General features: G+C 43.5%; 1 protein-coding gene across 1 annotated transcript; it reads right to left on the bottom strand.

Moving 5' to 3' along the window:
• MRPS5 (mitochondrial ribosomal protein S5) lies at positions 1-25,256 on the bottom strand. The gene is made up of 12 exons (XM_070429686.1): positions 25,029-25,256; positions 23,970-24,050; positions 23,319-23,456; positions 19,697-19,822; positions 16,832-17,065; positions 14,671-14,705; positions 12,968-13,058; positions 8,638-8,684; positions 7,852-7,909; positions 7,495-7,557; positions 5,062-5,198; positions 1-391 (listed from the first exon to the last, which is right to left on the bottom strand). Exons 1-12 carry the CDS (start codon positions 25,084-25,086, stop codon positions 167-169), a joined length of 1,293 nt encoding a protein of 430 aa, XP_070285787.1. The 5' UTR covers positions 25,087-25,256; the 3' UTR covers positions 1-166.
• Between the last annotated feature and the right edge of the window lie 1,295 nt (positions 25,257-26,551).

Below are 26,551 nucleotides of genomic sequence, written 5' to 3'. Positions count from 1 at the left end.
ATAAGTTAAAACTATAATTATTTATTATTTGTAAATAAAGAACTTGAGGTTGGTCTTTCTCCTTAAAAAAACAAAACAAAACAAAAAAAGCCATGATGTTCCAAGGTGTAGCTGAGTCCCCTCCAGGTGCTGACCTGACCAACGGGTGGATGAGGCCAAGGAGAACTCAGGTGGCAGCTCTCTTTAAACCCGACCACACAGAGCGCTTCATTCCCTGGGCGATCTTCACATCCTCCCAGTCCAGTTTGGTGTCCGGAACCTCATCTTCCGGCTCTGGATCCTTTCTCACGGCTCCCTGGGGCGAGGCGACCACAATGGGCAGAGGGCCGCACTCCTCCCGGAACTCCACAACATGGAGACTCTTTTTATCAGCCAGCTGTTGGTGGGTTTCCTGGGCAAGACCAAATGGAGAAGAACAGTTAGCACTGTGAGGCACATCTGTAATTCAAAGAGCAGGAACTGCCTTCAGCCAGAGAGAAGTGGGCAGTGACAACACTGTACCACTTAGGACTTAAATACCCTTTCAGATGATTCTGGGGTGACCTGTTGTAGGTGGAATAATCTCAGCCACACCTTCCTACCCACAATGCAGACAGAGGGAAGGCATTGTCCTTCCAAACCCTGCCAATCATGTGCCAGGCTGTGCCCAAAATCAATCTGAATATCATCAAGCCCTAGTCTAGCTTCCAATTCACAGGACACAAAGGGAAAGAAAATGTGGAGGATCCACATGCAGATATGTAGTCAGCACCAGACTGGGAAACCACAGTAGGAACAGCCTGGTTTCTTCTACTAACCAAATGCAAGAAAAAAGAAGGGAACCTACTCATTAAAAATGACTTAAAAGACACAGCAAAAACTTACAATGTACTGACCCATCTGCAACCTGATTCAAACAAATTGCATAAAAAATTATTTTTAAATGGACATTTCTTTTTTAAAAAATATATTTTTATTGATTTCAGAAAGGAAAGGAGAGGGAGAGAAAGGTGGGATCATCAATGATGAGAGAGAATTGTTGATTGGTTGCCTCCTGCACCCCCTCTACTGGGGATTGCGCTCACAACCCAGGCATGTGCCCTTTACCAGAATCGAACCTCAGACCCTTCAGTCCCCAGGCTACCGCTCTGAGCCAAACTGGCTAGGGCTAAATGGACATTTCTATGAGCTCTGATGAGATGTGTGATAATACTAAATTCCCATTAATTCTTTAGGTAATAAAGTAAGTAGTATTGTGGGTACTTTCAAATCCTTATCTTTCAGATACATATTTATGGATAAAATAAAATGATGTAGAGGTGGTACTGCTGGCACGGATGAAAGTGCCAGGGGACTCATGACAGAAGGTAGCCATCAAAGTCTGGAAGCAGGCAAATAAAGTCAGTGGATGGTTTACAGATGGTTTCTTAAAATATCCGATACGTTCAATCTCATGTTTCCAGGTTCTGTCTACCTTGTAGTATTCTAACACTACATATGTTTGAAATTAGACAAGAGATGAGCTGTTTCATAAAAACAAACTAATTTAAATCAGTGTCTGATAATCAATAGCACATAACTTAAATTGGTGGCACTTTTTCTCGTGAGTAGCACATTAAATAACGCAACTTTTTAATGGCTGGTGGTATCTGGGATAGTTACATTAGAAGATTCAAAGTACTAATGTAAAACAAAAACATCATATAAGTGAACAAATATACTTGATCATAAATATGAACTATCTAAAACCAATCTTGCCCTAGCTGGTTTGGCTCAGTGGACAGAGCGTTGGCCTGCGAACTGCAGGGTCCTGGGACTGATTCCAGTCAAGGGCACATGCCTGGGTTGTGGGCTCGATCCCCAGTAGGGGGTGTGCAGGAGGTAGCCAATCAATGATTCTCTCTCATCATTGATGTTTCTATCTCACTCTTCCTCTCCCTTCCTCTCTGAAATAAATAAAATATATTTAAAAAATAAACAATCTTAGTCACATCAAATAATTAAACCTCTAACAATAAGTTTAAATTCAAAAGTACTTTTGAAGGATGTTTTGGACAGCACACACACACACACACACACACAGCTCTTCAAAAAAGATGTGTGTTTTTTTTTAATTTAAATTCTTAATTGTTTAAAGTATTACATGAGTCTCCTTTTCCCCCCAATTGACCTCTCCCCGGCCATTCCCACCCCTCAGCACATGCCCTCACCCCCCGACTGTCTGTGTCCATTGGTTATGCTCATATGCATGCATACAAGTCCTTTGGTTGATCTCTTACCCCCTCAAGGTTGGACAGTATGTTTGATGCTTCTCTGTCTCTGGTTCTATTTTTGTTCATCAGTTTTTGTTGTCCATTATATTCTACAAATGAGTGAGATCATGTGACATTTATCTTTCTCTGACTGGCTTATTTCACTTAGCATAATACTCTCCAGGTCCATCCATGCTGTTGCAAATGGTAAGAATTCCTTTTTTTATAGCAGCATAGTATTCCATTGTGTAGATGTACCCAGTTTTTTAATCCACTCATCTGCTGATGGACACTTAGGCTGTTTCCAAATCACAGCTATTGTAAATTGTGCTGCTATAAACATAGGGGTACATATATCCTTTCTGATTGGTGTTTCTGATTTCTTGGGCTATATTCCTAGAAGTGGGATCACTGGGTCAAATGGAAATTCCATTTTTAATTTTTTGAGGAAACTCCATACTGTTTTCCACAGTGGCTGCACCAGTCTGCACTCCCACCAGCAGTGCACGAGGGTTTCTTTTTCTCCACATCCTCGCCAGCACTTGTCCTTTGTGGATTTGTTGATGATAGCCATTCTGACAGGTGAGAGATGGCACCTCATTGTTGTTTGGATTTGCATCCCTCAGATGATTAATGACTTTGAACATGTTTTCATGTCTCTTGGCCTTCTGTATGTCCTCTTTTGAAAAGCGTCTATTTAGGTCCCTTGCCCATTTTTTGATTGGATTGTGTATCTTCCTTTTGTTAAGCTGTATGATTTCCCTGTAACTTTTTGAGATTAGACCCTTATCAGAGATAACATTGGCAAATATGTCCTCCCATGCAGTGGGCTTTCTTGTTGTTTTATTGATGGTTTCTTTTGCTGTGCAGAAGCTTTTTATTTTGATGTAGTCCCATTTGTTTATTTTCTCATTAGTTTCCATTGCCCTAGGAACTGTATCAGTAAAGATATTGCTACGACATATGTCTGCTATTTTGCTGCCTATGGATTCTTCTAAGATTTTTATGGTTTCCTGTCTTACATTTAAGTCCTTTATCCATTTTGAGTTTATTTTTGTGTATGGTGTAAGTTGGTGGTCTAGTTTCATTTTTTTGCATGTATCTGTCCAATTTTCCCAACACCATCTATACTAATAAAGAGCTAATATGCTAGTGGTCGATACGCCATAACAATAATGATCAGGTCATTAGCATATAAGCTAGGGTGTTGCTCCAGAGACAGGGTGGAAGCGGGGAGGAGCCTGGAGGAGGCGGGACCATGCCGTGCCTGGGAGGGCAGGGGTGAGAGGGCATAGTCCTTCGCCACCCACCGCTCGCACTCTGAGTGCCCCGCGGCTCACCTGCCAGGGGAAGGAGCACAGTGCAGCAGGCAGGAGGCTTCCATGCTCTCCTCCGGTGCCATGATGGGGCAGAGCCACTGCGTTGCTCCGGAGATGGGGCAGAAGCGAGGAGGTGCCAAGAAGACGGGACCAGCCCTATGGGACTCGAGGGAGTGAGGGCGGGGCTTGAAGTGGCCAGAGAAGGCCAGAGGGTTTGGGGGCTGGGCCAGGCACGCTAGAGCTCTGCATGGAGAAGTTCAGGGTTAAGGTAGGGCGGCGCCCCTAGTTTATTGAAGAGACTGTCTTGACTCCATTGTATGCTCTTGCCTCCCTTTTCAAATATTATTTGAGCACAACGGCTTGGGTCAATTTCTGAGTTCTCTGTTCTGTTCCGTTGGTCTATATGTCTGTTCTTGTGTCAGTACCAGGCGGTTTTGAGAACAGTGTTTTTGTAATACAGCTTGATATCTGGTATTGTGATTCGTCTAACTTTGTTCTTCTTTCTCAAGATTGCTGCAGCTATTCGGGGTCTTTTTTTATTCCAGATAAATTTTTGGAGTTTGTTCTAGGTCTTTGAAATATGCTGTTAGTATTTTAACGGGGATTGCATTGAATCTATAGATTGCTTTGGGTAGGATGGACATTTTTATGATGTTGATTCTACCAATCCATGAACACGGTATCTTCTTCTATTTACTTATGTCTTCCTCTATCTCTTTTTTCAACATCCTGTAATTTTCTGAGTACAAGCCCTTTACCTCCTTGGTTAAGTTTTTTCCTAGGTATATTCCTTTTAAACAAAACCCTTTCTTTTCATTAATTTTCCTATTTTGAACAGAGAGAGCTACAATGATTCCACAGATCACTTTGTTCAAAAACAGCCATCAAACTCTCTGTAAGGAAGCCTGTCAAAATCCTCAACAAACGGAGGCCACAGAAAGGAGTCTCTTGAACCCAGCTGTCTTTTCTCTCATGCAGATCTGTTAAGATCTACCCCTCCTTTCGAGGGATAGTCAGCACTGGCCCAGGACTCCCAACTGTGTGGTGACAGCCTGGCATATTAGGGTTCATGGCTCCTCAGAGGTCAGGCAGCTGCCTGAACAACCTGTGCCGGGACCATGAACACTGTTTCCCGTAAAGACAGCTCTCATGAGTGGAGCAGGGGCTGAGAGGCTCACACCAGTTCCAATGGAAAGGTCTAAATTAGGAAATGGACTTTCTCTTTTTATTTTAATTCTATATTGTTGGAGATTTAGAACAAGCATGTATTCTTTTCATAATAAAACAGAGTCTAATTACTAACTTTTAAAAATACTTACTTTTGAAAGTTCAAAACGCCCATGAAGTATTTTTTAAAGGTTCATCTTCGTGAACTAACTCTTCAGTTGAATGAACTACCTGATTAGTCAGCATAAAACCCATGTTTCAGGTGGCCCCAGGACATAGTAGTCTCAACACACACAACTGAAATGCAAACCAGAACTTCCGTTTCAGACCCAAGGCACGGTTACCTGGCAAGAGAGACCATGGAAGAGGCCCCGGGTGAGGTTGAGCATGTTCACGGACCCCGAGACCTTGGCATACATGTCTTTGATGCCAATGAGACGGCAGATGGTGATGATGGCGCGGTGGCAGCGAAGACCGTAGCCTAGGAAAGGGGAGAATCAGAGTCAGTGCACTGCTGCTTTCACACAGCTCCAGGCTCTGGGTTTAGGAGACTCTGGTTCACAGTCCAGCTCATCACTTCCCAGCTGGGTGACCCTTGACAAGTTATTTAACTTCCCTGATGATCCTTATTTAAACGTTATTTGAACTAAAGAAATAAATATCTTGAGCACATGGGCAGAAAAACGGGGTTGTTATGAAGATGAACTGAGCTGCCTGGCAGTTCCTCACATCCTGCTACGAACTAACCATCGAGGGATACATCTGTTGTCACCCCTCGACTGCTTGGCTACACTGAGCAGAGATGTCCACTTTCTTCTCCTGGAAAGACTCTCTGGCTTTGTAACACTCTCCTCTGATGTTCTCCTGGCCTGTCCTTCTCACCTCCTTGCAGACCTGACCTCCAGCCATGTGCCCTATTAATGCCTACTTACAATACCTGCTCCAGGAAGAGCTTTAAAAACAAACCAAACATATCTCTTCTCCTTTAAAGCCCTCACTTCCCATTATTCTCTGAATTAAAATAAAATAAAATAAAATAAAATAAAATAAAATACTCCACCCCACCCCCAAAGCCCTCTATGACCTGACGTCTCGCTGACCTCATGCAGACTCCACCCTCCTGGTGCTGGCATTGTCACCTGGGGGAATTTGCACTTGGCATTTCCCTGCCTGTTCCCCACACGGCTACTTCTCACCTTAAATACCTCGTCCTCAGGGGTCAATCTTTAACCACAAGATTGAAGGTATCACCCTTCCTTCCCAAGGCCAGGATCTCCCTAAACTGGCATCCTGACTGCTGCTTCAGGCCCTCAGCACAACCTGTCAATCCGATGTTGCCCTCAGGTAGAATGTGGGCTCCATGAGAGCTGGATATGGTTCACTGCTGTGTTCTCAGAGCCTAGACCAGTACTTAGCAAATGCAGGTGGGAGTGAGTGACAGAAAAGAGCTCCAAGTTTAGATGCTAGCATTCTGATTAGCCAGACGTGAAACTCAGAAACCTCCCCACTCACTTTAAGGCACAGCATTTTTCTTCGTGACTCAATATATGTGTGTAAAAACTATATTCTTACCTAGAACTGTCCTTGCTATATGAAAGAGAAAATTAATTGTGGGCCAGCTATGCCAGATCATTTGAGAACTGAGGGCTTTAGAATGTGGCTAAAGACAGGCTAACAATGCAGTGGTTTATTCTTCTATGTGGAGTTATATACACACAGAATATATGCCCATGGGTGAAGGTGTATAGATGCACACACACCTGGAGAGGTACACATGCAAGAAAGTGCAAGACAGATGTTTAGAGGGGCCTCGGAGGCTCACTGGATGACCTGGGCATGATGGGGAGCACTCGAGGGAAGGTGTGTATGCTGCACAGCACCTGGACCACACAAGATGCTCCACCAACGAATGGTAGCCACTATTTTGCAGAACCTATCAACAATGTTAAGTGAGGGCTGACTGTATGTACTTTGATTGTGAAGACTTCAAATGTAAAAAAACATTTGTTTAATACAAGCTAAATTCATGTGTGTGTGGTACAGGAAATGCTTTGTAGTGCTGTGTGAGGAAGCAGATACTGTCCTGCAGCCAAGGCAGAAGTGCCTATGTTTAAAGCTTAGGAACATGGCATTCTCGATCTCCCTGGGAGATGCACATGTACATTCACAAAGATACACAAGTATCTTTTTTACTTTCCTTAATACAGTTTTCTTACTTGGCACTCTTTTGGTTATTAATATCCTCCCACAGAAATAGTGATGCACATGCTTTAGGAAAAACTATGAATAATGTATCATACTGCTTTAGCAGAATATTTAACCCCAATGCACAGGTAATAGGTTAAACTATATAGAAACCTGAAAAATATAGAAGACAGAGAAAATAAAAAATGCTAACCTCTATAATTAAATTAAAATGTATTTGAGAGAAAGGAGAGAGGGAGGGAGGGAAAGAGAGGGAGAAAGATATCAATGTAAGAGAGAAACATTGATCAGCTGCCTCCTGCATTCACCCTGACCAGTAATGGAACCTGTCACACCCCCTGGTGTATGAGGTGACAGTCCAACCAACTGAGCCACACTGGACAGGGTGGGAGGCAGTGTTTCAAAACCAATTAGGTATAAAAATTATTCAGGCTTCTTAAAATCTAACTTAGGCTTTCTGTTTGGTATTTTCAAAATGAGCTCAAGTAAAAGTGAGCAAAGTAAAGGACATGATAGAACTACTATAACTGCACTGCTTTATCTTCAAAAAATTGTAAGAGTTTTTAAGTTACCTCTGGGTTGTTTCTTCATCTTGATATGTGTCCTTTTAAACCTTAAAGAAATATCATGGTATACTGGAGGATGAAAACATAAAGATGAACAAGGTTAGGTATGAGCTTTAATGCCCTTGCAAATATTCCACAGCAACTAATACAACCATAAGCAGCCAGCACACAGTGGCCAAGGATAAGTGACAAAGTCTGATTTACACATCACCACCTTCTCAGGAGAGAAAGTTTGCTTCTACATTCTACATGTTTATTGTAAGAACATAGCAACAGAGAAAAACAAAGTTACCACAGAGATATACTGCCACACAATGAGCCAACACAGTCTTGCAAATTTTAAAAGAAAAGATTAATACTCACTTGTATGGTCTTCATATCGTTCTATATAATGCAAATAGTGAACTGCTCTGTTCTTTGCCTGAAAGATGAAAAATATTTTTCTTAATCTACTGTTAGAATGTACTTTTTCTCGGAGATTTCAAAATATCTTTTGCCCTGGTTGGTGTTGCATAGTGGTTGGAACATCAGCCCTCACACCAAAGGGTCTGGAGTTTGTTTCCCGGTCAAGGACATGTACCTGGGTTGCAGGCTGGTCTAGGCCCCGGTCAGGGCGCATGCAGGAGGCAACCAATCGATGTATCTTTTTCACATAGATGCTTCTCTCTCCTCTCGCCCTCCTCCCATTCCTCCCTTCCACGCTGTCTAAAAATCAATAGAAAAAATAACCTCTGCTAAGGATTAACAAAAAACCTCTCATAAAATATTTTACTATGGAAAATTTCAAACTTACACAACAATTTCAGTATATATTTCTAAAAGAGAAAAATTTAATTAAAAAAGAAACTTAACCACAATATCACTATCACAACCTCAAAAAATTAACAATAATTCCTTAGTGCCCTTGGACATTCTGTCAGTGTGAGACACCTTCTCAGCTGTCTCACAATTTTGGTAACAATCACAAGTCTGATGAAAATGATGTGAAAGAACATGGGTATTTCAGAAACTGCTCTTTGTGAGATGTGGGAACTTGGACAAGTAGTCTCAGGAGAGGGTTATTTCAGTTTATTTTTGTGTGTAGTTTCCATCATGTCTAGCACATAGCCTACTGATCTCTTACTGACAACGAAGGGAAAAAGTACATACTTTTCTGAAAGCGTCCGCCCGATCAGTGGCTTTTCCAATGGCAAAACCTTTAAAAGAAAAAGCCAAAATATGAAAAAAGGCATATGTTTGGCACATCTTTGACCACATTCCAAGTTTCAGCTCCTACAATATTTCATAGCACTTCATTTCTCCTCTGCCCACAGCAAACCTGCTATGCTAAATGAATGATAAAGCAGGAGGCTAGAGATTTGCTTCTCTGTTCTGGGACATTGGGAAACAGTACACTTTTGGGATATAAAATCCATAACATTACCTTTTATTAATCTCTACATAAAACTAAATAAACTCAATAAAACTAAACATGGTTTTGAATATTTTTGAAAATACATTAAAATAACCAGAAAGGTTGGGAAAACATACATTGCTATAGAGTAAAACCATGATTTCACTGGAACTTTCATATGCAATTCAGATTTCAAAGAACTAGGAGATAAAAATCAATGATTCTTGAGTTTGTGAGTACTCAACCCCATGAAGTCAGGTTTATCACAAGTTACCATAAATGCCTCCACTGTCTGCTGTCACCATTAATTATTAAAAGTAACATAATACTGCTCCATAAGAGACGCAAGACATCTGAAAACCTGGGACAAATGGATTCCAACTCCTAATTTAAATAAACTTAAACCATACAAGTCCTAGAGAAAAATATGAATGTATTTATAACCTTCAAATGAAGGTTGTCTAAGAACAAAACCAGAAATCCAGACACAAAATCAGAAGTAATAAAAGATTGATAAATTTACTACATAAAGGTTTAAAACCTCTGTTGGTTAAAATTTACATGTGGAAAAAATAAAAAACTAAGTCAAAATATGTGATAGACAAAGGGCCAACGTCCTTAACTCACAAAGAACTATATCCTCAATGAGAAGAACAACCACACAACAGAAAAATGGGCAAAGCAAATGAACTGACAGACCACAAAGAAGAAATAATAATGGCCAATAAACATGCAAAATGATGTCCAAGCTCTCATAGTGAAAGAAATGGAAATGAAAACAAAGAGATAGGTTTCACTATGATACTGACGATCAGTAACGTTTGATTATATTCAGGGCTGGCAAGGGTGTGAGGGTACAGATGAACATAAATCCATGTAACCTTTTGGGAGGGTTCTGGCAATACTTATCAACATTCAAAATGCATACAATTTTGAGGCAGCAATTTCAGTGCAAGCAATTTCCCCTATTGACATTCGTACCAAAGTACAACAAATTACATGTACAAGAAACACCTGTGCACCAGGCCTCTATCCTATATAGTAAGGATGTTTAAAAAAAATACTACAAAATTGGGCTCAACATGAATATTCAACAAAGGGAAAAGGTAACAAAAATTACATTTACCCACACAATGGAACACTATGGAATCAGTACAAAGAATGAGGGGGAATCTTTTTATGCTAATACAGAAAGATCTCTGGATAATGCTGAGAAAAGTTAGGTATATAATTATCAACATATTATGATCCCTTTGTGTAAATTTAAAAAAAGATATATGAATAAAGAATCTCTGGGAAAGATACAAAAATAACTGTTAAGACTAGTTTCCTTTGGCAAACATCCTATCTAATAAAAGAGAAACATGGTAATTAGCATACGACCGCTACCCTTCCCATTGGCTAATCAGGGCGATATGCAAATTAACTGCCAGCCAAGATGGCAGCCGGCAGCCAGGCAGCTGGAAGCAAACATGAGGCTTGCTTGCTTCAGTGAAGGACTCCAACGTTCCCCGCCTGCCTTGCCAGCCTCTGAGCTGGCAGTTTGAAACATTGTAACAAATATAGAAGCTAAACAAAACCCCAGGAACCAGCTTTCAGCAGCCGGGATCTCAGAGCTGAGATGATACAGTGTTTCGATTATAGAACCAAAACAAACCAGATACCTGCTTACAGCAGCAGAGGCTTTGGGCCAGAATTAAAAAAAAAAAGAAAAAAAAGAGTGGTTGGGAGCTTCAGTCACCCACCAGCCTGAAAACAGCCCTCAGCCCCTCACCCAGACTGGCCAGGCACCCCAGTGGGGACCCCCACCCTGATCCAGGACACCCTTCAGGGCAAACCAGCCGGCCCCCACCTGTGCACCAGGCCTCTATCCTATATAGTAAAAGGGTAATATGCCTCCCAGCACCGGGATCAGCGGAGCCGCGAGGCCTCCCGGCACCGGGATCAGCGTGACAGGGGGCAGCGCCCAAACCCCCTGATCACCCTGCGGCTCCGTGTGTGACAGGGGGCGGGGCCACAACCTCCCTATCCGCCCTGCTCTGTTCATGACAGGGGAAGGCGCCCCAACCCCCTGATCAGCCCTGCTCTGTGCCTGATAGGAGGGAGCTCCCCAACCCCGATCGTCCTGCGGCTCTGTGTGTGTGACAGGGTGTGGGAACCCAACCCCCCCCCCTCCACGGGCCCTGCTCTGTGTGTGACGGGGTAGAGCCATAACCTCCCCATCGGCCCTGTCCTGAGTGTGACAGTGGCGGCGCCCCAACCCCCTGATCGGCCCTGCTCTGTGGGTGATAGAGGGCGGCACCCCAACCCCCTGATCCACCCTGCTCTGTGTGTGACAGGCGGTGCCCCAACTCCCCTATCAGCCCTACTCTGTGCGTGACAGGGGGGAGCTCCCCAAGCCCCTGATCGACCCTGCTCTGTGTGTGACAGGGTACGGAGTCCCAACCCCCCTGATGGGCCCTGCTCTGTGTGTGACAGGGGGCACAGCCCCAACCCCCTGATCGGCCCTGCTCTGTGCGTGACAGGGGGTGGTGCCGCAACCTCCCCATCGACCCTGCCTTGAGTGTGACAGGGGGCGGTACCCCAACCCCCCAATCGGCCCTACCCTGAGCGTGACTGAGGGTGGCATCGCAACCTCCCAATCCGCCCTGCTCTGTGCATGACAGGGGACGGCGCCCCAACTCCCCAATCGGCCCTGCTCTGAGCCCGACCAGGGGCTGTACCTAGGGATTGGGCCTGCCTTCTGCCATCCGGGAGCAGGCCTAAGCCAGCAGGTTGTTATCTCCCGAGGGGTCCCAGACTGCGAAAAGGCACAGGCCGGGCTGAGGGACCCCCCCCCCCCCCCCCCCCCAGTGCACAAATTTTTGTGCACCAGGCCTCTAATCCTATATAATAAAAGCGTAATATGCAAATTGACCCTAAGGGTGGAATGACCAGTCGATATGAAGTGCACTGACCACCAGACGCTCAACACAGGAGCTGCCCCATGGTGGTCAGTGCGCTTCCACAGGGGGAGTGCCGCTCAGCCAGAAGCCGGCTCATGGCTGGCCAGGGCAGCAGCAGTGGCGGGAGCCTCACCCGCCTCTGTGGCAGCACTAAGGATGTCCAACTAATGGCTTAGGCCCGTTCCCTGGGAGCATGCCTAAGTCATTAGTTGGACATCCCCCAAGGGCTCCCATGCTACCAGAGGGATGTGTGACTGCCATCAGTTGGACATCCCCCAAGGGGTCCCAGACTGCGAGAGGGTACAGGCCAGGCTGAGGGACCACCGCCTCCACCCAAGTACACGAATTTTCGTGCACTGGGCTTCTAGTACTTTATAAAAACTTTAAATAAAAAATTTATTGGGTGACATTGGTTAATAGGATCATATAGGTTTCAAGTGTACATTCCTATGATACTTAAAACCCCACAGAAGTTGAAATTATATTTGGTCTTATATGAAGTTGTGCTTTTTTTACTTTGCATTATTTTTATAAGTTTCCATAATTCCTTAGTGACCTAAGAATATTACAATATATGGCTGTATTCTTTTTGTAACTATGTCCCTACTATTGAGCATGTAATGTAATGGTTTTTTCCCCTCATTTTTCACTATTATACATAACACAATAATGTTTCTAAAATACCCATTGGTGCCCTGGCTCATGTGGCTTAGTTGGTTGAGCATCATCCCATGCACCAAAGGTCACTGGTTTGATTCCTGGTCAGGGCACATGCCTGGGTTGTGGGCTCAATCCCCCAAAGGAGGCATACAGGAGGCAACTAAACTGTCTGTTTCCCTCTCAAACTCTCTCTCTTTTCCCCTACCCCTTCCTCTCTCTCTAAAAATCTGAATCAATGAAAACATATTTTAAAAAAATAACCATTGGTCCTCACAGGAAATGGCGGATATGGGAAGATCTATTCTTTCTTTTCCCTCTAAGGGATTTCATGGGGTGACCATAAGATTTGTGAACACAAAAGATTTCATTCATCAGTAGAAAAAGTCTGGTCAGCAGCATGAACCCATGGACTCGGGCTGAATAAAGGCCACACCTAACCCCGCCACCACCAGCACCCCTAACGTCACTGCACCTCATTCACCTGCGGCTCCTCTGCCATTCCCCACGGCGACCAGCACACGGACCGATTTCTTTCTTCCCTCTTTTGCTGTCATATTGAAAACATTTCTTACCTAAAAGACAAATGTTTCATAAATATTTTACCTTAAGAAAACTCTGAAGTGGGAACTGGAGCAGCCACCTTACATGTGCAGCACACACACACACACCCATGAACAGACATGTCATCCTCAAGTTCATGAGCACAAGCAGCAAACTTCCTTCACAGGAAGCCTCTACCTAGATTGTTTCTTCAGGAATAAAGTGGAAATAAGAATCTCTCTTCCTATTTCTCAGGGCTGTTAGCAGTTCTTTTTAATATATTTTTATTGATTTCAGAGAGGAAGGGAGAGAGAGATAGAAACATCAATGATGAGAGAGAATCACTGCCTTCTGGGCACCTCCTACTGGGGATCAAGCCCACAACCCAGGCATGTGTCCTTGGCCAGAATCGAACCTGGGACCCTCCAGTCCACAGGCCAATGCTCTATCCACTGAGCCAAACCAGCTAGAGCTTGTTAGCAGTTCTGAGCTAACTTAAAGGGATTTGAAACTACACAACACAATGCACCCCATTTTAACAAACGTATGCAAAGGAAAAAAGGTGCTGATTAAACTCTGTCATGGTTTATAACTGGTGGCTATAAGACACCCAATACCAGAGATGTTGAAATATGAAAGAATGTGCATTTAGAAATAAAATGCAGTATATAGAAAAAAATAGCATGCAATCAGATCTCTGTGCTGAGGATTAGGCTCACCTGAAAATAGAGAATTTGGAAATACCTGCATATTATGAACTACAGGAAAACTTGCATTTTTTGTGTGTATGATGTAAATAAAAGTCCAGGAACCATGAAACTGTTAACTCAACAGCTTAAATAGCAGCCGCTTTCCCATAAAATGAGGTTAAAGGAAAAGGGAGCTGAGTCCACTGCTGTGGATCATCTTACAGGAAAACACCCATGTAGAAGTATTCTTCAAAGGAATTAACTTCCAATAAGTATATATTGGGACCTAAAGACATAAAATACTTGTAAACATACTTTAAGTTCTATAGACAACTGGTATTGAAGAAATAATAGAAAAGATTCAGTCACAAACTCAATAAATGATCATTCTACATGCAGGTAACACTAACAAGGCTGCAGCACCAGCTCGAAGGGCAGATGACGACCTGAGGGACTGCCCTGGGAAGTGACTGAGCTTCACCTCAAGCAGGCTTGTTTTGAAGGCCTGCAGGGTGATTGCCCATCAAGAGCTGGACATCACAGCACCCCCACGTTTCCCAGCCCTGCCCCATGGCTCCTGCAGTCCCTGCTCCCTGAACTGAAGCCAGATTCAGCTGGTTCATAATTCGAGGACAGGTCACTAATGCTACCTTAGCTTTAGGAAGGAGGAAATCTCAACGTAATCCCCAAATTCTGTTACCAACACCACCAAAGCTGCCTTGTCATGAGACCTCAATTGACAGTGCCCCGCAAAGGGCAACAGTCAGGAGAACCTGTATCAAAAGATTGAAACTCAAGTTTCATTATTTTCTTACCCAAATCAGCTCTGTGTCTTAGAAAACATCATCCATCAAGGCTTTTCCTCACAGTCCTCGTGCCCTATCCCTACTCCACCAGCCCAAACTTTCCCAACTTCTCCAAAGACCTAACTGGGTACTGGGTTCAGCGTGCCTACCTCAAGTATCCTGGTATCAAAATCATCATATGTTTCTGTAGAAAGAAAAGAAAGTCATACAGATACATGTCAATATAATTAGTGTACAAAAGCATTTTCAATACAGGCATGATTATCGACATTTATGTGAGAAAGAAAGTGAATCTTTCGGTGCCATTTCTCAGGCTATGCCCTGGTCCTCCACCAACACCAGACCACTCCACCATTAAATTCATACACTCGGCCACCACCTCCCTGACTACACCCTCCTACCCCTCCAGCTCTCACTCAATGTCTCCCCAGGCGATGGTTCTTGGCGCTCCCCAGCACCTCCAGACTCTTGACCACTGTTTTCTTTCCCTCTTATCCCTTCTGGTCTTCATAGCCTCTCCCACACAGCCAACACACCACAGCCCATCATTTCCACCAGAGCGTGTGGATAGCCTCGACTCCCTCACCTTTTTCTCTCCTCCATATTGTCTATGCCTGAATCAATGCAGCTGTCTGGCCACACCTGGCCTGCTGGGTGCCACAGAAGTCAAAGCACAGTACACACTTGGACCCCTAAACATTCATGGTCTCTAATTCAATCAAGAGCTCCCTGCGACCTGTCAGCCTCTTATGTCCTTTTAGTTAGGCCCCTCTTCACTCACCTCATAGCCACTTCAAACATTTTATGTTCCTTTAACTTTTTACTATAGAAAATTTCAATTAAATACAAAAACAGAATAGCCAGTGACAGCTTATGTACTCATTAGCCAGCTTCAACAATTATCAACTCATGGTCAGTCCTCTTTTCTCTACACTGTTCAATTCCCACTCTGGATAATCTGAAAGAAAGTCCCAGATACCCTAGTTTTCATCAAAATATTCTGGTGGCCAGCCCTAGCCGGTTTGGCTCAGTGGATAGAGCATCGGCTTGTGGATTGAAGGGTCCCGGGTTCAATTCCGGTCAAGGGCACATGCCCGGATTGCGGGCTTGATCCCCAGTCGGGGCCGTGCAGGAGGCAGTCGGTCAATGATTCTCTCTCATCATTGATGTTTCTATCTCTCCCTCTCCCTTCCTCTCTGAAATCAATAAAAATATATATTTTTTTAAAAAGAAAAGAAAGCCCTAGCCGGTTTGGCTCACTGGATAGAGTGTCGGGCTGGGGACTGAAGGGTCCCGGGTTCGATTCCGGTCAAGGGCATGTACCTTGGTTGCAGGCACATCCCCAGTGGGGAGTGTGCAGGAGGCAGCTGATCGATGCTTCTCTCTCATCGATGTTTCTAACTTTCTGTCCCTCTCCCTTCCTCTCTGTGAAAAATCAATAAAATGTTTGAAAAAAAAAGAAAAGAAAAAATATTCTGGTAGCCATGCTCATGGTTGCCCCATCCTCCCTTCAGCAGATGGCCCCTCCTCCTCCCAGGCCAGCTGAAGCCACCAGACAGACATCGCTCACACACCCTGCCCCACTACTAACAATACAGGCTTCACCTGAATCTGTCACAAGTTAGTGCACTTATCTCTACTCTGAATCTGGGTCCCCATTAGGGACTTGATCTTTTTTCTCCTCCTTCCAACTGAAGCCTTCTGTTCAGTTCTAAGCACACTTGCCAGTCTCTCCCTCTCAGCCTCTGCTCTTCTCTTTAAGCCAAACTTAAGAAAGCAGCCACACTCTTGTCTATTCATCTCCTCCTCAAGAATGGATTTTTGAGATTTTTCTCTACATACATGGGTGTTGGGGGTGCGGAGGACTTTGGTTTCTAATTTGGCCTAATAAGTATTTTGAATTTTTCTTTCATTTTTCTGTTTATGAGGCTTAATGACAACCATCTGGTTTATCCTGTTATGGAAACTCCCACACCATGCTGCTCCACAGGCACCCGACCAGTTGTGTTGGGAAACTGCTGTGCAGATCCAAAACGCACACCACCACATGGAAGGCTCTGAGAAGCCACACAATAGCAGTGTCAGAACCCAGTGCTCTGCATCCTGTGTGTGGAATACTTTTGGTTATGGGCCTCTAATGTTCCATAAAATACAGCTGGATAATAATGTAGTTATTTCAATGATGTTCAAATCCTTTTTTTTTTTTTGGAAAAAAGCAATCTAAACAGGTAAGTAAATAAATTCATATTAAGCAACTCCAGAACTACAATCTCTCTGCCACCAAGGTAAGCAAAATCAGGACTCTGCTACCTCCATTGGGACCAGGGTCGGGGGGGCCAAGACTGACACCTCCCCACGAGTTTCCACTCCAGCCTCGCTCCCGCTTAACCTTCATCTTCCTCTTCCGTTCCCATTCTTCTCTCTGCTGGAACATGTCAGCTTCCACCTTCTCCTGCTCTTCCTTGCTTCTCTGGGCAATGGTCTGCACAGCTCCATCCCTCATAAGAGGGACATTCAGACCAGGCCATAGGAAGCCACTGCGCCCTGAAAGTTTAAAAACATACATGAATAAGAATTTCTTTAAAGCATTCATTTGAGTGTTAAAATGCCAGGCAATGGTGTGCAGATGACACTGCTGGTAGGAGTTTAAACTAACATAATCACTTGGCAGGCCACTTGGCACATCCATTAAAATTTTCAGCTAATGATAATTCTAATTCATGGTATTAGCCTGGAGAAATGCTCCCACACAGGTAGGAGGCATATGTGTGCCGGGACAAGGAGGTGCACTGAGAGCTATTTGTAAAGGCAAAGAATGGAAACAATGTGTTACATGTCCAGCACTACTGGAGGGTTGAGTGAACCATGGCACAGTCAACATATGAAATCTTCTGCCCTAAACTGAAATAATGAGATAGTTCTGTGGGTTCTGAGGTGGAACAATTTCCCAAGATTTAACTGAGTAAAAAAAAAAACAGGTAAATTTTAAGACAGTGTGTAGCACATGATACAGTTTATTTTTTAAAAGAAAAGAATATATATTTATTTTAGGATTTTTATGTATATATTAGAGGCCTGATGCAAGAAATTTGTGGAAGAGTAGACCTTCCTTCCCCCGGCTGCCGGCACCGGCTTCCCTCCTGCACTTGAGCCCGAGGCGTCCTTCCAGCCACCAGCAGGCACCTGGACCCGGGCTTCCATCGCAGCCCTGGCTTCATCCAGAAGGACATCGTCTAATTAGCATATTACGCTTTTATTATTATAGATGAGCATTACAAAATGCCAGAAGGAAACACACCAAAATGAGATTAGATATTTCTAAGTACACCATTTTATTTTTATTCTTCAAGGCAACTGAGAAAGGGATATTGGAAGGGCACCAGGACTTAGGTTTCTCCTACAGTCTGAAGTTTTTACTGAGAAGTGTGCATGTGTGTATGTGTGAGGGTGTATGTGTGTGTGTGTGTGTGTGTGTGTGTGTGTGTGTGTATATATATATATATATATATATATATATATATAATTTTTTAAGTGTTAACAAAAAAATAAAATACAGCCCTAGCCAATTGGCTCAATGGATAGAGCATCAGCCTGCAGACTGAAGGGTCCTGGGTTCGATTCTGATCAAGGGCACAATGTCAGGTTTCGGGCTCGATCCCAACAGAGGATGTGCAGGAGGCAGCTGATCAATGATTCTCTCTCATCATTGATGCTTGTAACTCTCTCTTCCCTCTCCCTTCCTCTCTGAAATCAAAAATATTTTTAAATTAAAAAATAAATAAGTAGCCCTGACCGGTTTGGCTCAGTGGATAAAGCATCAGCCTGCGGACTGAAGGGTCCTGGGTTCGATTCCGGTCAAGGACATGTACCTTGGTTGCAGGCACATCCCCAGTAGGAGGTGTGCAGGAGGCAGCTGATCGATGCTTCTCTCTCATCGATGTTTCTAACTTTCTATCCCTCTTCCTTTCTCTCTGTATAAAATATATTTTTAAAAATAAATAAATAAATAAGTAAGTAAAATACAAGGTAAGGCAGAGAAAGATATCCAAGTAGATATGCAGTAACTAGAACAGTGAATGTGTTTATTTCATGCCTGAAAGGCTATTACTATCCTATATAATGAAAGGGTAATATGCAAATTGACCCTAAGGGCGCAATGACCAGAACAACTGGTCGCGATGACACACACTGACCACCAGGAGGCAGATGCTCAATGCAAGAGCTGCCCCATGGTGGTCAGTGCACTTCCACAGGGGGAGTGCTGCTTAGCCAGAAGCCAGCTTATGACTGGTCAGCGCAGGGGCATGGCAGGAACCTCTCCCATCTCCATGGCAGCACTAAGGATGTCCGACTAATGGCTTAGACCCACTCCCTGCGGGAGAGTGGGCCTAAACCATTAGTTGGATATCCCCTGAGGGCTCCCGGACTGCCAGAGGGATGTTTGACTGCCAGCTTAGGCCTGATTTCCTGGGGAGGGGGCCTAAGCCATCAGTCAGACATCCCCTGAGGGGTCCCAGACTGTGAAAGGGCGCAGGCCAGGCTGAAGGACCCCCCCTGCCCACCAAGTGCATGAATTTTCATGCACCGGGCCTCCAGTCAACAATAATTTATCAGCAACCACAACAAAATGCCAATTCAAGTACACCATACTATTTTTATTCTTCAAAAAAACACAAGAATAAACAATCATGTGTTCCCAGGTAAACCTAAGGGCCACGGGCCAAATCCAGCCCACCACTTGTTTCTATAAATAAAGTTTTATTGGAACAAGCTATGCTAATTTGATTATGTATTGTCAATGACTATTTTGTGCCCCTGGTTGTAACAGAGACCATGCAGCTCACAAAGCGGAAACTATTTACTATCTAGCCCTTTGCAGAGAGAGTTTGCCAACTCGCCATTTATTCCATCTTTTATCCTGAATCATAAGCTGAGGACAGGAACTGTCAAAGCATATGCTACACTGATACCGAAGGCTTGTGAAGGAAGGAAGGAAGGAAGGAAGGAATGAATCCCTTTCTACGAAATTTTCCTCCCCCAGATTCCTGGGGTGAGCAGCAGATCCTCATGTCCTTCAAGAGAAATGTTTTAATGCTTCTAGATTGTAAAAATATCTATAAAATTTGGGGGGGCGGGGAACCTTAAAAAGCACATTAGCTATATTTTTAAGCTTACCTTCACCGATGATCTGACCCCTGTTCAAATCCTTCCTTCTCTTTCTCTTGGTTCTCTTTCCTCTTCCTTTTCTTGCTCCAGCACCAGTTTCTGCTAAAGCACCTTTCCACAGCTCATCTGCTGTCACTGTAATGAGAGAGGATTTTATTTATTTATCTTATTTTTAAGCAATGATCTATGGTCTCCCATCGAATAGAAAAGAACAGAAGACACCAACTTCACTTGCACCATTGCAGAAATGAAAGTAAAATTAAACCATTCTTTGCACATATCTCATAATTACATTTGGAAAACCCAAAAGGAACCAATTCTACTACTTTCAAATATGGCCTTCCTCTACAAAAGACAGCCAACATTTAGATCCCTCTTTCCAACAAGTTTGCTTTCCAGACATTTTATCAACTATTTACAGATCTCTTCTCTGTCCTCTTGCCTCCATTAAAACCACTGAGATAATCAATAACTTTCCTTCTTAAATACAGACTTTTTAACCTAAACAAGAACCGATGTGTCAATCTGAACCCATAAGTCTTAATCAGTTGGACGTTTTGCTTTATTCTTCTGTGAATGACCTAAACATCTCTTTCAAAATAAAATGCCCCAATTCACCTTCAACTCTGATTAAAACCTAATCAATACACGGAAAGAACGAGTGAGTAGGGGTCTGAGAGTTGAAATGTGCATGTGAGTGTGTGTCTTCCTACACCACGCTTCTCTTTTACTTTACGTATAGACCTGACACTGCTGATTTCCACTGGTGAATTTCAAGGATCCCAAAATCTTTTCCTACCATACATTTCAATCAGTATTTTCCCCTTTGTGCTTGTGTAATGTGCAGATTCTTTACTTCTGAATTTCACTTGTGTAGAATTTAATTGTGAATAATACTAAAATAATTCTAAATTTTATTGGTGTAGAATCTAAATCATTAATTAGATTTAAATTCTCTCTTCCCTTGCCGAAACCGGTTTGGCTCAGTGGATAGAGCATCGGCCTGCGGACTGAAAGGTCCCGGGTTCGATTCCGGTCAGGGGCATGTACCTGGGTTGCGGGCACATCCCCAGTGGGAGGTGTGCAGGAGGCAGCTGGTCGATGTTTCCCTCTCATCGATGTTTCTAACTCTCTATCTCTCTCCCTTCCTCTCTGTGAAAAAAATCAATAAAATATATTTAAAAAAAAAAAAAATTCTCTCTTCCCAAGCACTTCCAACCTTTCACAGTAACACCAATTGGTTTTATAACCACAGGTTCTGTTCCGTTATCAATTTATTTAATAAAGAATCATAGCCATACAAATGTACTAGTCAAAAATCTAAACTACATATAGCTGCCTGCCTGATGTACTAAAAATATCTACAACACAAGTATTTTTATCCTCCCTTAGGGTTTAAAAGTTCTACCTGCTTGCTTCCTGAAAAGCCTTAACTTGACCCTCAGGGTAGATTACACGAAAGGGAAAAATGTTTTGGATTTATAATACTGTTAAATGCTTTTACCTGCACAGTATACTGTTTTTTTTAAAAAACACATATTGGTACAGCTGATTTCCATTAACTGAAGGTCAAAAGAGTAAGTGAGACTCCACATCATATAGTGCTGTGTTCACCCCTGATCAGAGCAAAGGGTTTAGGTTGAGCTCAGACTTTAGGATGATACTGATTCACTTGAAAGAAGCACAGGTTCAAAATAAAATAACCAACCCCTCAGACTAAACTCTAAACAGCTGATTTTCTTTCCTGACTGCTTAAAAATTATGGTGCCTACAAATGCCATCCAAACCTGGAAGTTCACAATGAGAGCCTTTCCAAAGGAGGCATATTAACAGGTAAATCAATTACAGAGTTTTTAATCACTTAGAAGCAGAATAAGAAAATCACTCATTAAGACTAAAAGGGGTTCTATTTGAAAAAAAACTTGATATTGAGACAAGGAAATAAAAGACTAAAGTTGATATTGAGACAAGGAAAAAAAGACTAAAGCATTTAGTTCATCTTTTTTCCATAAGAGGAAAATAAAATTTCTAACTACATTTGAAAAAGACAAGTCACATGTCAACTTTTGAATGGCATTATGGTTTTTAAAAATGGTTTTAAACTCTTTTTAAGATTATAACAGAAATGGTTATTTTTTTAAATCTGGAAAATATAGGCAGTATGAAGAATATAAAAAATATTCAGAATCCCATCACCACTGTTAGATCAGAATGTATTTTCTATTTTTATAATTCATACATGCATACTTAAGTGTATACATATTTTTGTCTTAGACAAAGTTGGAATTATAACATTTGTATTTTTGTATTTATTACATTATGTGCCTTATCTCATATTCTTAGTATTATTCACAAAAATTTTTTAACAGCTACAAGTTGAATTGTTTTGACAGAGATTTTACTATTTTAACTGGCCTAAGATTCTAATTAACCTAAATTGCTATTTAGAATAGATTTACTATTATTTCAACCCTTTCTGTCAAAGAAACAGCAAAAAAATTAGCCCCATGCTAATTTCAACTGAGAACACCCCCTTGAAGCTAATCTCAATATGACTTGGGAGCCAATAAACTCATAAGGGTACAGAGTCCCATAACTGAGAACACAGGTTAATGCAGAGTCTGAGGCTGGTGGGACAGCAGTGCAGGGACAGGGCCTACGAGGACAAAAGGCACCTCTAGAATAAGAGGAGTTGGAGAAAAGACCTTTTAGGGCAAGGCAAAAACTATTTAAAAAAATTCCCAAGGCCTTTGAGTCTGATATAGTCCCTAAGCACAAAGTCAACTCTTAGAAACACTTGGGGATAGGGGCACGAAGAGACTCCAACTCCATCCACCTCTCTTTTCTCTCTGCACCTAATCTGCAGATACAACAAAGCCTATGCAACTTATGTCCCTACCACCAAGTCCTCTTTCCTGCATTGCTACACAATGACCTAGTTATAGGAGACCTCCACATTACAGTCAACTACAGCCACACAGTGCAATATTCAGCTGTCATAACACTGCACGAGAAGAGTCTGTGAACTAACATGGAAATGTAGAATATATCGCTGCATGAAAAGATGGCAAAACCAGGATTTCAGGCAGTAGGGTTATAGGTGCTTTTCTTTTTTGATTCTGTATTTACCAATAGTTTAAAATAAACTGGCTTTATAATTCTAGTTTTTAAAAAATGTGCCTAATGATGAGTTGTAATTTCAATCTCCATTTATATCAGTTCAGATTGAACTCTTTCAAATTCTATCACAAGTAGGAGTCGTGTCAACAAAATATCTACTTAAAATAAATAAACTTTTCCTGATTAGATATCCTACCTCAACTAAAGCACAACTGGAAACAGACTCCGAGTATATTTCTTGGTGTGAATCTAAAGCAGCCTCAGGGGCCCCAAAGAAGGGCATTAAAGTAAACTAGTGGTTCCCAAAGTATAATACAAATATGACTGGTAGCATGTCAGATAATATTACAAGGCACATAAAGGAACATTTTTATTTTAATAGTGTATCACATACTAATCACTAAAGTGAAAATTCATTTAAGGAAGTAGAAAATAAAGAAAAATTAAGATATAAAAGCATCTTTAATTTTCCTGTTTCATGAAAAGGGAAGTTTGCAGCCAGTCTACATACATTTAGTGAAGAAACTATAGGATCTATACGGTTGGCCCATCCAGTTGCTGGGAGAAGAAATCCAGCATTGTGTCTGTAGCGCACAGGTCAAGCTGCTGATATGACAATTGTTTCTGGTTCCTGGAGATGACAAAGGGCCTGTAGGTAGATGGGAAAAAACTTTGAATTAGATGCTCCATGGCTGTGAATAAACATTGCCAGAACCAAATAATTAATTGTTCCTAATAAAATTAAGTCATAAAAATCCCGAACTTTTTTTAATTCTTATTGATTTCAGAGAGTAAGGGAGAGGGAAAGAGAGATAGAGATAGAAACATCAATGATGAGAAGGAATCACTGATCGGCCACCTCCTACACACACCCCCTACTGGGGATGAGCCCTGCATATCAGATATTTACATTACGATTCATAACAGTAGCAAAATAACAGTTATGAAGTAGCAACGAAAATAATTTTATGGTTGGGGGTCACCATAACATGAGGAACTGTATTATTAAAGGGTCGCAGCATTAGGAAGGTTGAGAACCACTGCTTTAGACCCTATGCATTCCATTACAAAGAACATGCTTTGTTCATTTACATTTCTAAAAACCACACAAAGTACTCTAGCATTAGATCTAAGAGAAGGTAGTTAAATAAACAAATCTCACCATTACTGGGAACAGTCTTCAATGCCAAAGTGGAAGCTGTTGGAATGGTGTGTGGGTAAAGCTGCCTGGAACATAAGAGACCTGTAAAGTAAGTAAGTAAGTAAGTAAATAAATAAGATACATTTTTCCATGAAAAAGCACTTTAAAAACAGTCAAGCCCATATTCACATTAATATCAATACCTATAGAATAAAAGAACCAAGACAAGCCCTGGCTGGAGAGCTGGCCTGCGGACTGAGGGGTCTGGGTTGGATTCCGGTCAAGGGCACATGCTGGGGGTGCGGCTCGGGATCCCCAGCAGGGGGCGTGCAGGAGGCAGCTGATCACTGATTCCCATCATTGATGTTTCTTCTATCTCCCTCTCCCTTCCTCTTTGAAAACAATGAAAATATATTTCAAAAAAGACAGCCCAATTTAAAAATAGGAAAATATTTTAAAAGACTGTCTCCAAAAACACCATATACAAATGGCCAATAAGCAATGAGAAAATCTGCTCATTTGCCATAAAAAATGCAAATCAAAATCACAGATACCACTTCACTCTCGCGAAGATGACTATAATGAAAAGGGCTGACGACAAACGTTGTCAAGAATGTAGAGAAATAACCCTCAGGGGCTGCTGGAACTAGATGACGGCAGCTAACAGCCCTCTTTTAAGTAATGGTACTGCCAGCCCGGGATCTAACAGTCGGACACCCACGCGACTCAAGCTGTAGGACAGCCTCTCTCCCTTAAGCTTTGCTGGCCGCCCTCCACCTCGAACCAGGACGGCGACACTTGCTTGCGATTCCGGGCCCCGCTCTGCCCAGCACACGGGACAGAACCATCTGGAGAACTGGAAGGAGCCCTGGACCCTCGCGCTACCGACCGACCCTGGAACCCAGAGAGGGCGCGGGCGCGCGCAAGGTCACACAGCCCATCGGGGTGGGGAGCCGGCGAGAGGGGCCCAGGGTCCGCGCGCGGCTCCACGCTCCTCTTCGCCCAGACGAGCTCCCGGTCCCCTCCCTGCCCGTAGTCCCCGCTCCGCCCAAGGCCCCCACTCCGTGTCCCTGCTCTCACCCGCGGGCACGCGGCACAGCGCAGGGAGGCAGCCCGCTGCGCGCACCGCCGCCGCCATGCTGGAGCCCCCGCTGCGCCTCTTCCAGGCAGCCCTCCCCACCGCCCGCCAGACTGCAGCGGGTCGCAGAGCCGGCCTCTGCTCCCCGGGCCTCAATCCCCGAGGCCAGATGGCAGCGCCGAAGCGCAGCCCGGGCTGGGAAACTGTCCGGACTGGCACCGAAAGAAACGAGTCCGGCGCGGCTGCGGACAGCCTCGCAGGGTCCTCAGGTGAGGACCCGAGGGCGGGGTTTGGGCTGGTCCCCGAGGATGGAGGGCGGGGCTAGGGCTCGCCCAGCGTTCTCTCGCGAGAGGTGGCGGGGGAGGTTTCCGAGGCGACGGACGCTGGCCTTTGACCTCCTCCTCCCCTCCGCACGCGCTGGGCCTGGGGACTTAGCATCTGGGTGAGCGACACACAGGCGTCAGGGAACGGGTCTGAGTGGAGGTCCACGCGGTAAGGCAGACGAGGGCTATGGCGCCAGTCGTTCATACCCCCTCCAGTCGCGCTCTGGAGGCCATTCGCTTTGTTCTGATTCTCAGGTTTGGCCACACACTGTGTACCAAGTCTGGGCTACAGTTTTTATTCGCAGTTTTAAATACACTGACGTCTTGTAGGAAGCTAGGAATCCTGTTCAGACAAACCTCCGATTTTCAAAGTTAGTGTAAATATTTCAAATACAGAAAAGCAAAACTAGTAACAAGCTAGAGCCCAAGATTATCAAAATTGATGGTTGCTTCACCTACTACTATTTTCTGCTTTGCTGAACTAAACAACTGGTTTCACTCCTGCCTCTTTTATGATGCGGCCCATTTAACTAGATTTTTAACATCAAATTGGCCCATTTAAAGCAAAGAGGTTGATCACGCTCAGTATTAGCAGAGGTTTGGGGAACTGGCACACGGATTGATTGGGGAGGGAGAACTGCTGACTCATTAAATAATTCGTGTATGGTAGGGTGCCTGTGAAGATGGCCCCCCATCACGTCCTTCTCTTCATGTGCTTGCATGTCATTCCTTTGCCTAGTTGAGTTCGTGTGACCTCCTTTAAATCCAGGCTGACCTACCACTGCTTTGATCAACTGATAATGGTAGGAGGTTTCCATAGGAGGTAGAAAGTAACCTTGAAAGTAGATCATATTATCAAGGTTGCACGTGGGCACCAATTCAGTCCTAACAGGAATCCTCATTTTGGGATGTGGTGAAGAAGAGAATTTTATTTAGCAAAAAAAAACAAAAAACAAAAAAAAACAGCTCAAATGTGATGCAGCATAGCTGTGAGCCAGCCCTGGGGCCAGGCCCCTCACCAGCTAGACAGCTCTGCTCTGCTCCTCAATGGTCTGCTCTAGTGAGCATCTCCATGGTTCAGCTCAGCCAGGGAAACACAATCATCTTTCTTTGGTGGAAAGGACAAGGGCCTGCCTAGAGCCCGAGAGGAGCTGGGTTATAGAGGCAGAAGGTCCCACCCCTGGTGCCTGATTGGTCTGTTC

Source organism: Myotis yumanensis, unplaced genomic scaffold (assembly GCF_028538775.1).
Source record: "Myotis yumanensis isolate MYYU_CA2020_CCGP unplaced genomic scaffold, mMyoYum1.0.hap1 SCAF_11, whole genome shotgun sequence".
NCBI lineage: Eukaryota > Metazoa > Chordata > Mammalia > Chiroptera > Vespertilionidae > Myotis > Myotis yumanensis.
Note: the sequence above shows the minus strand (reverse complement) of the source record. Positions and strands in the feature narration are given on the sequence as shown.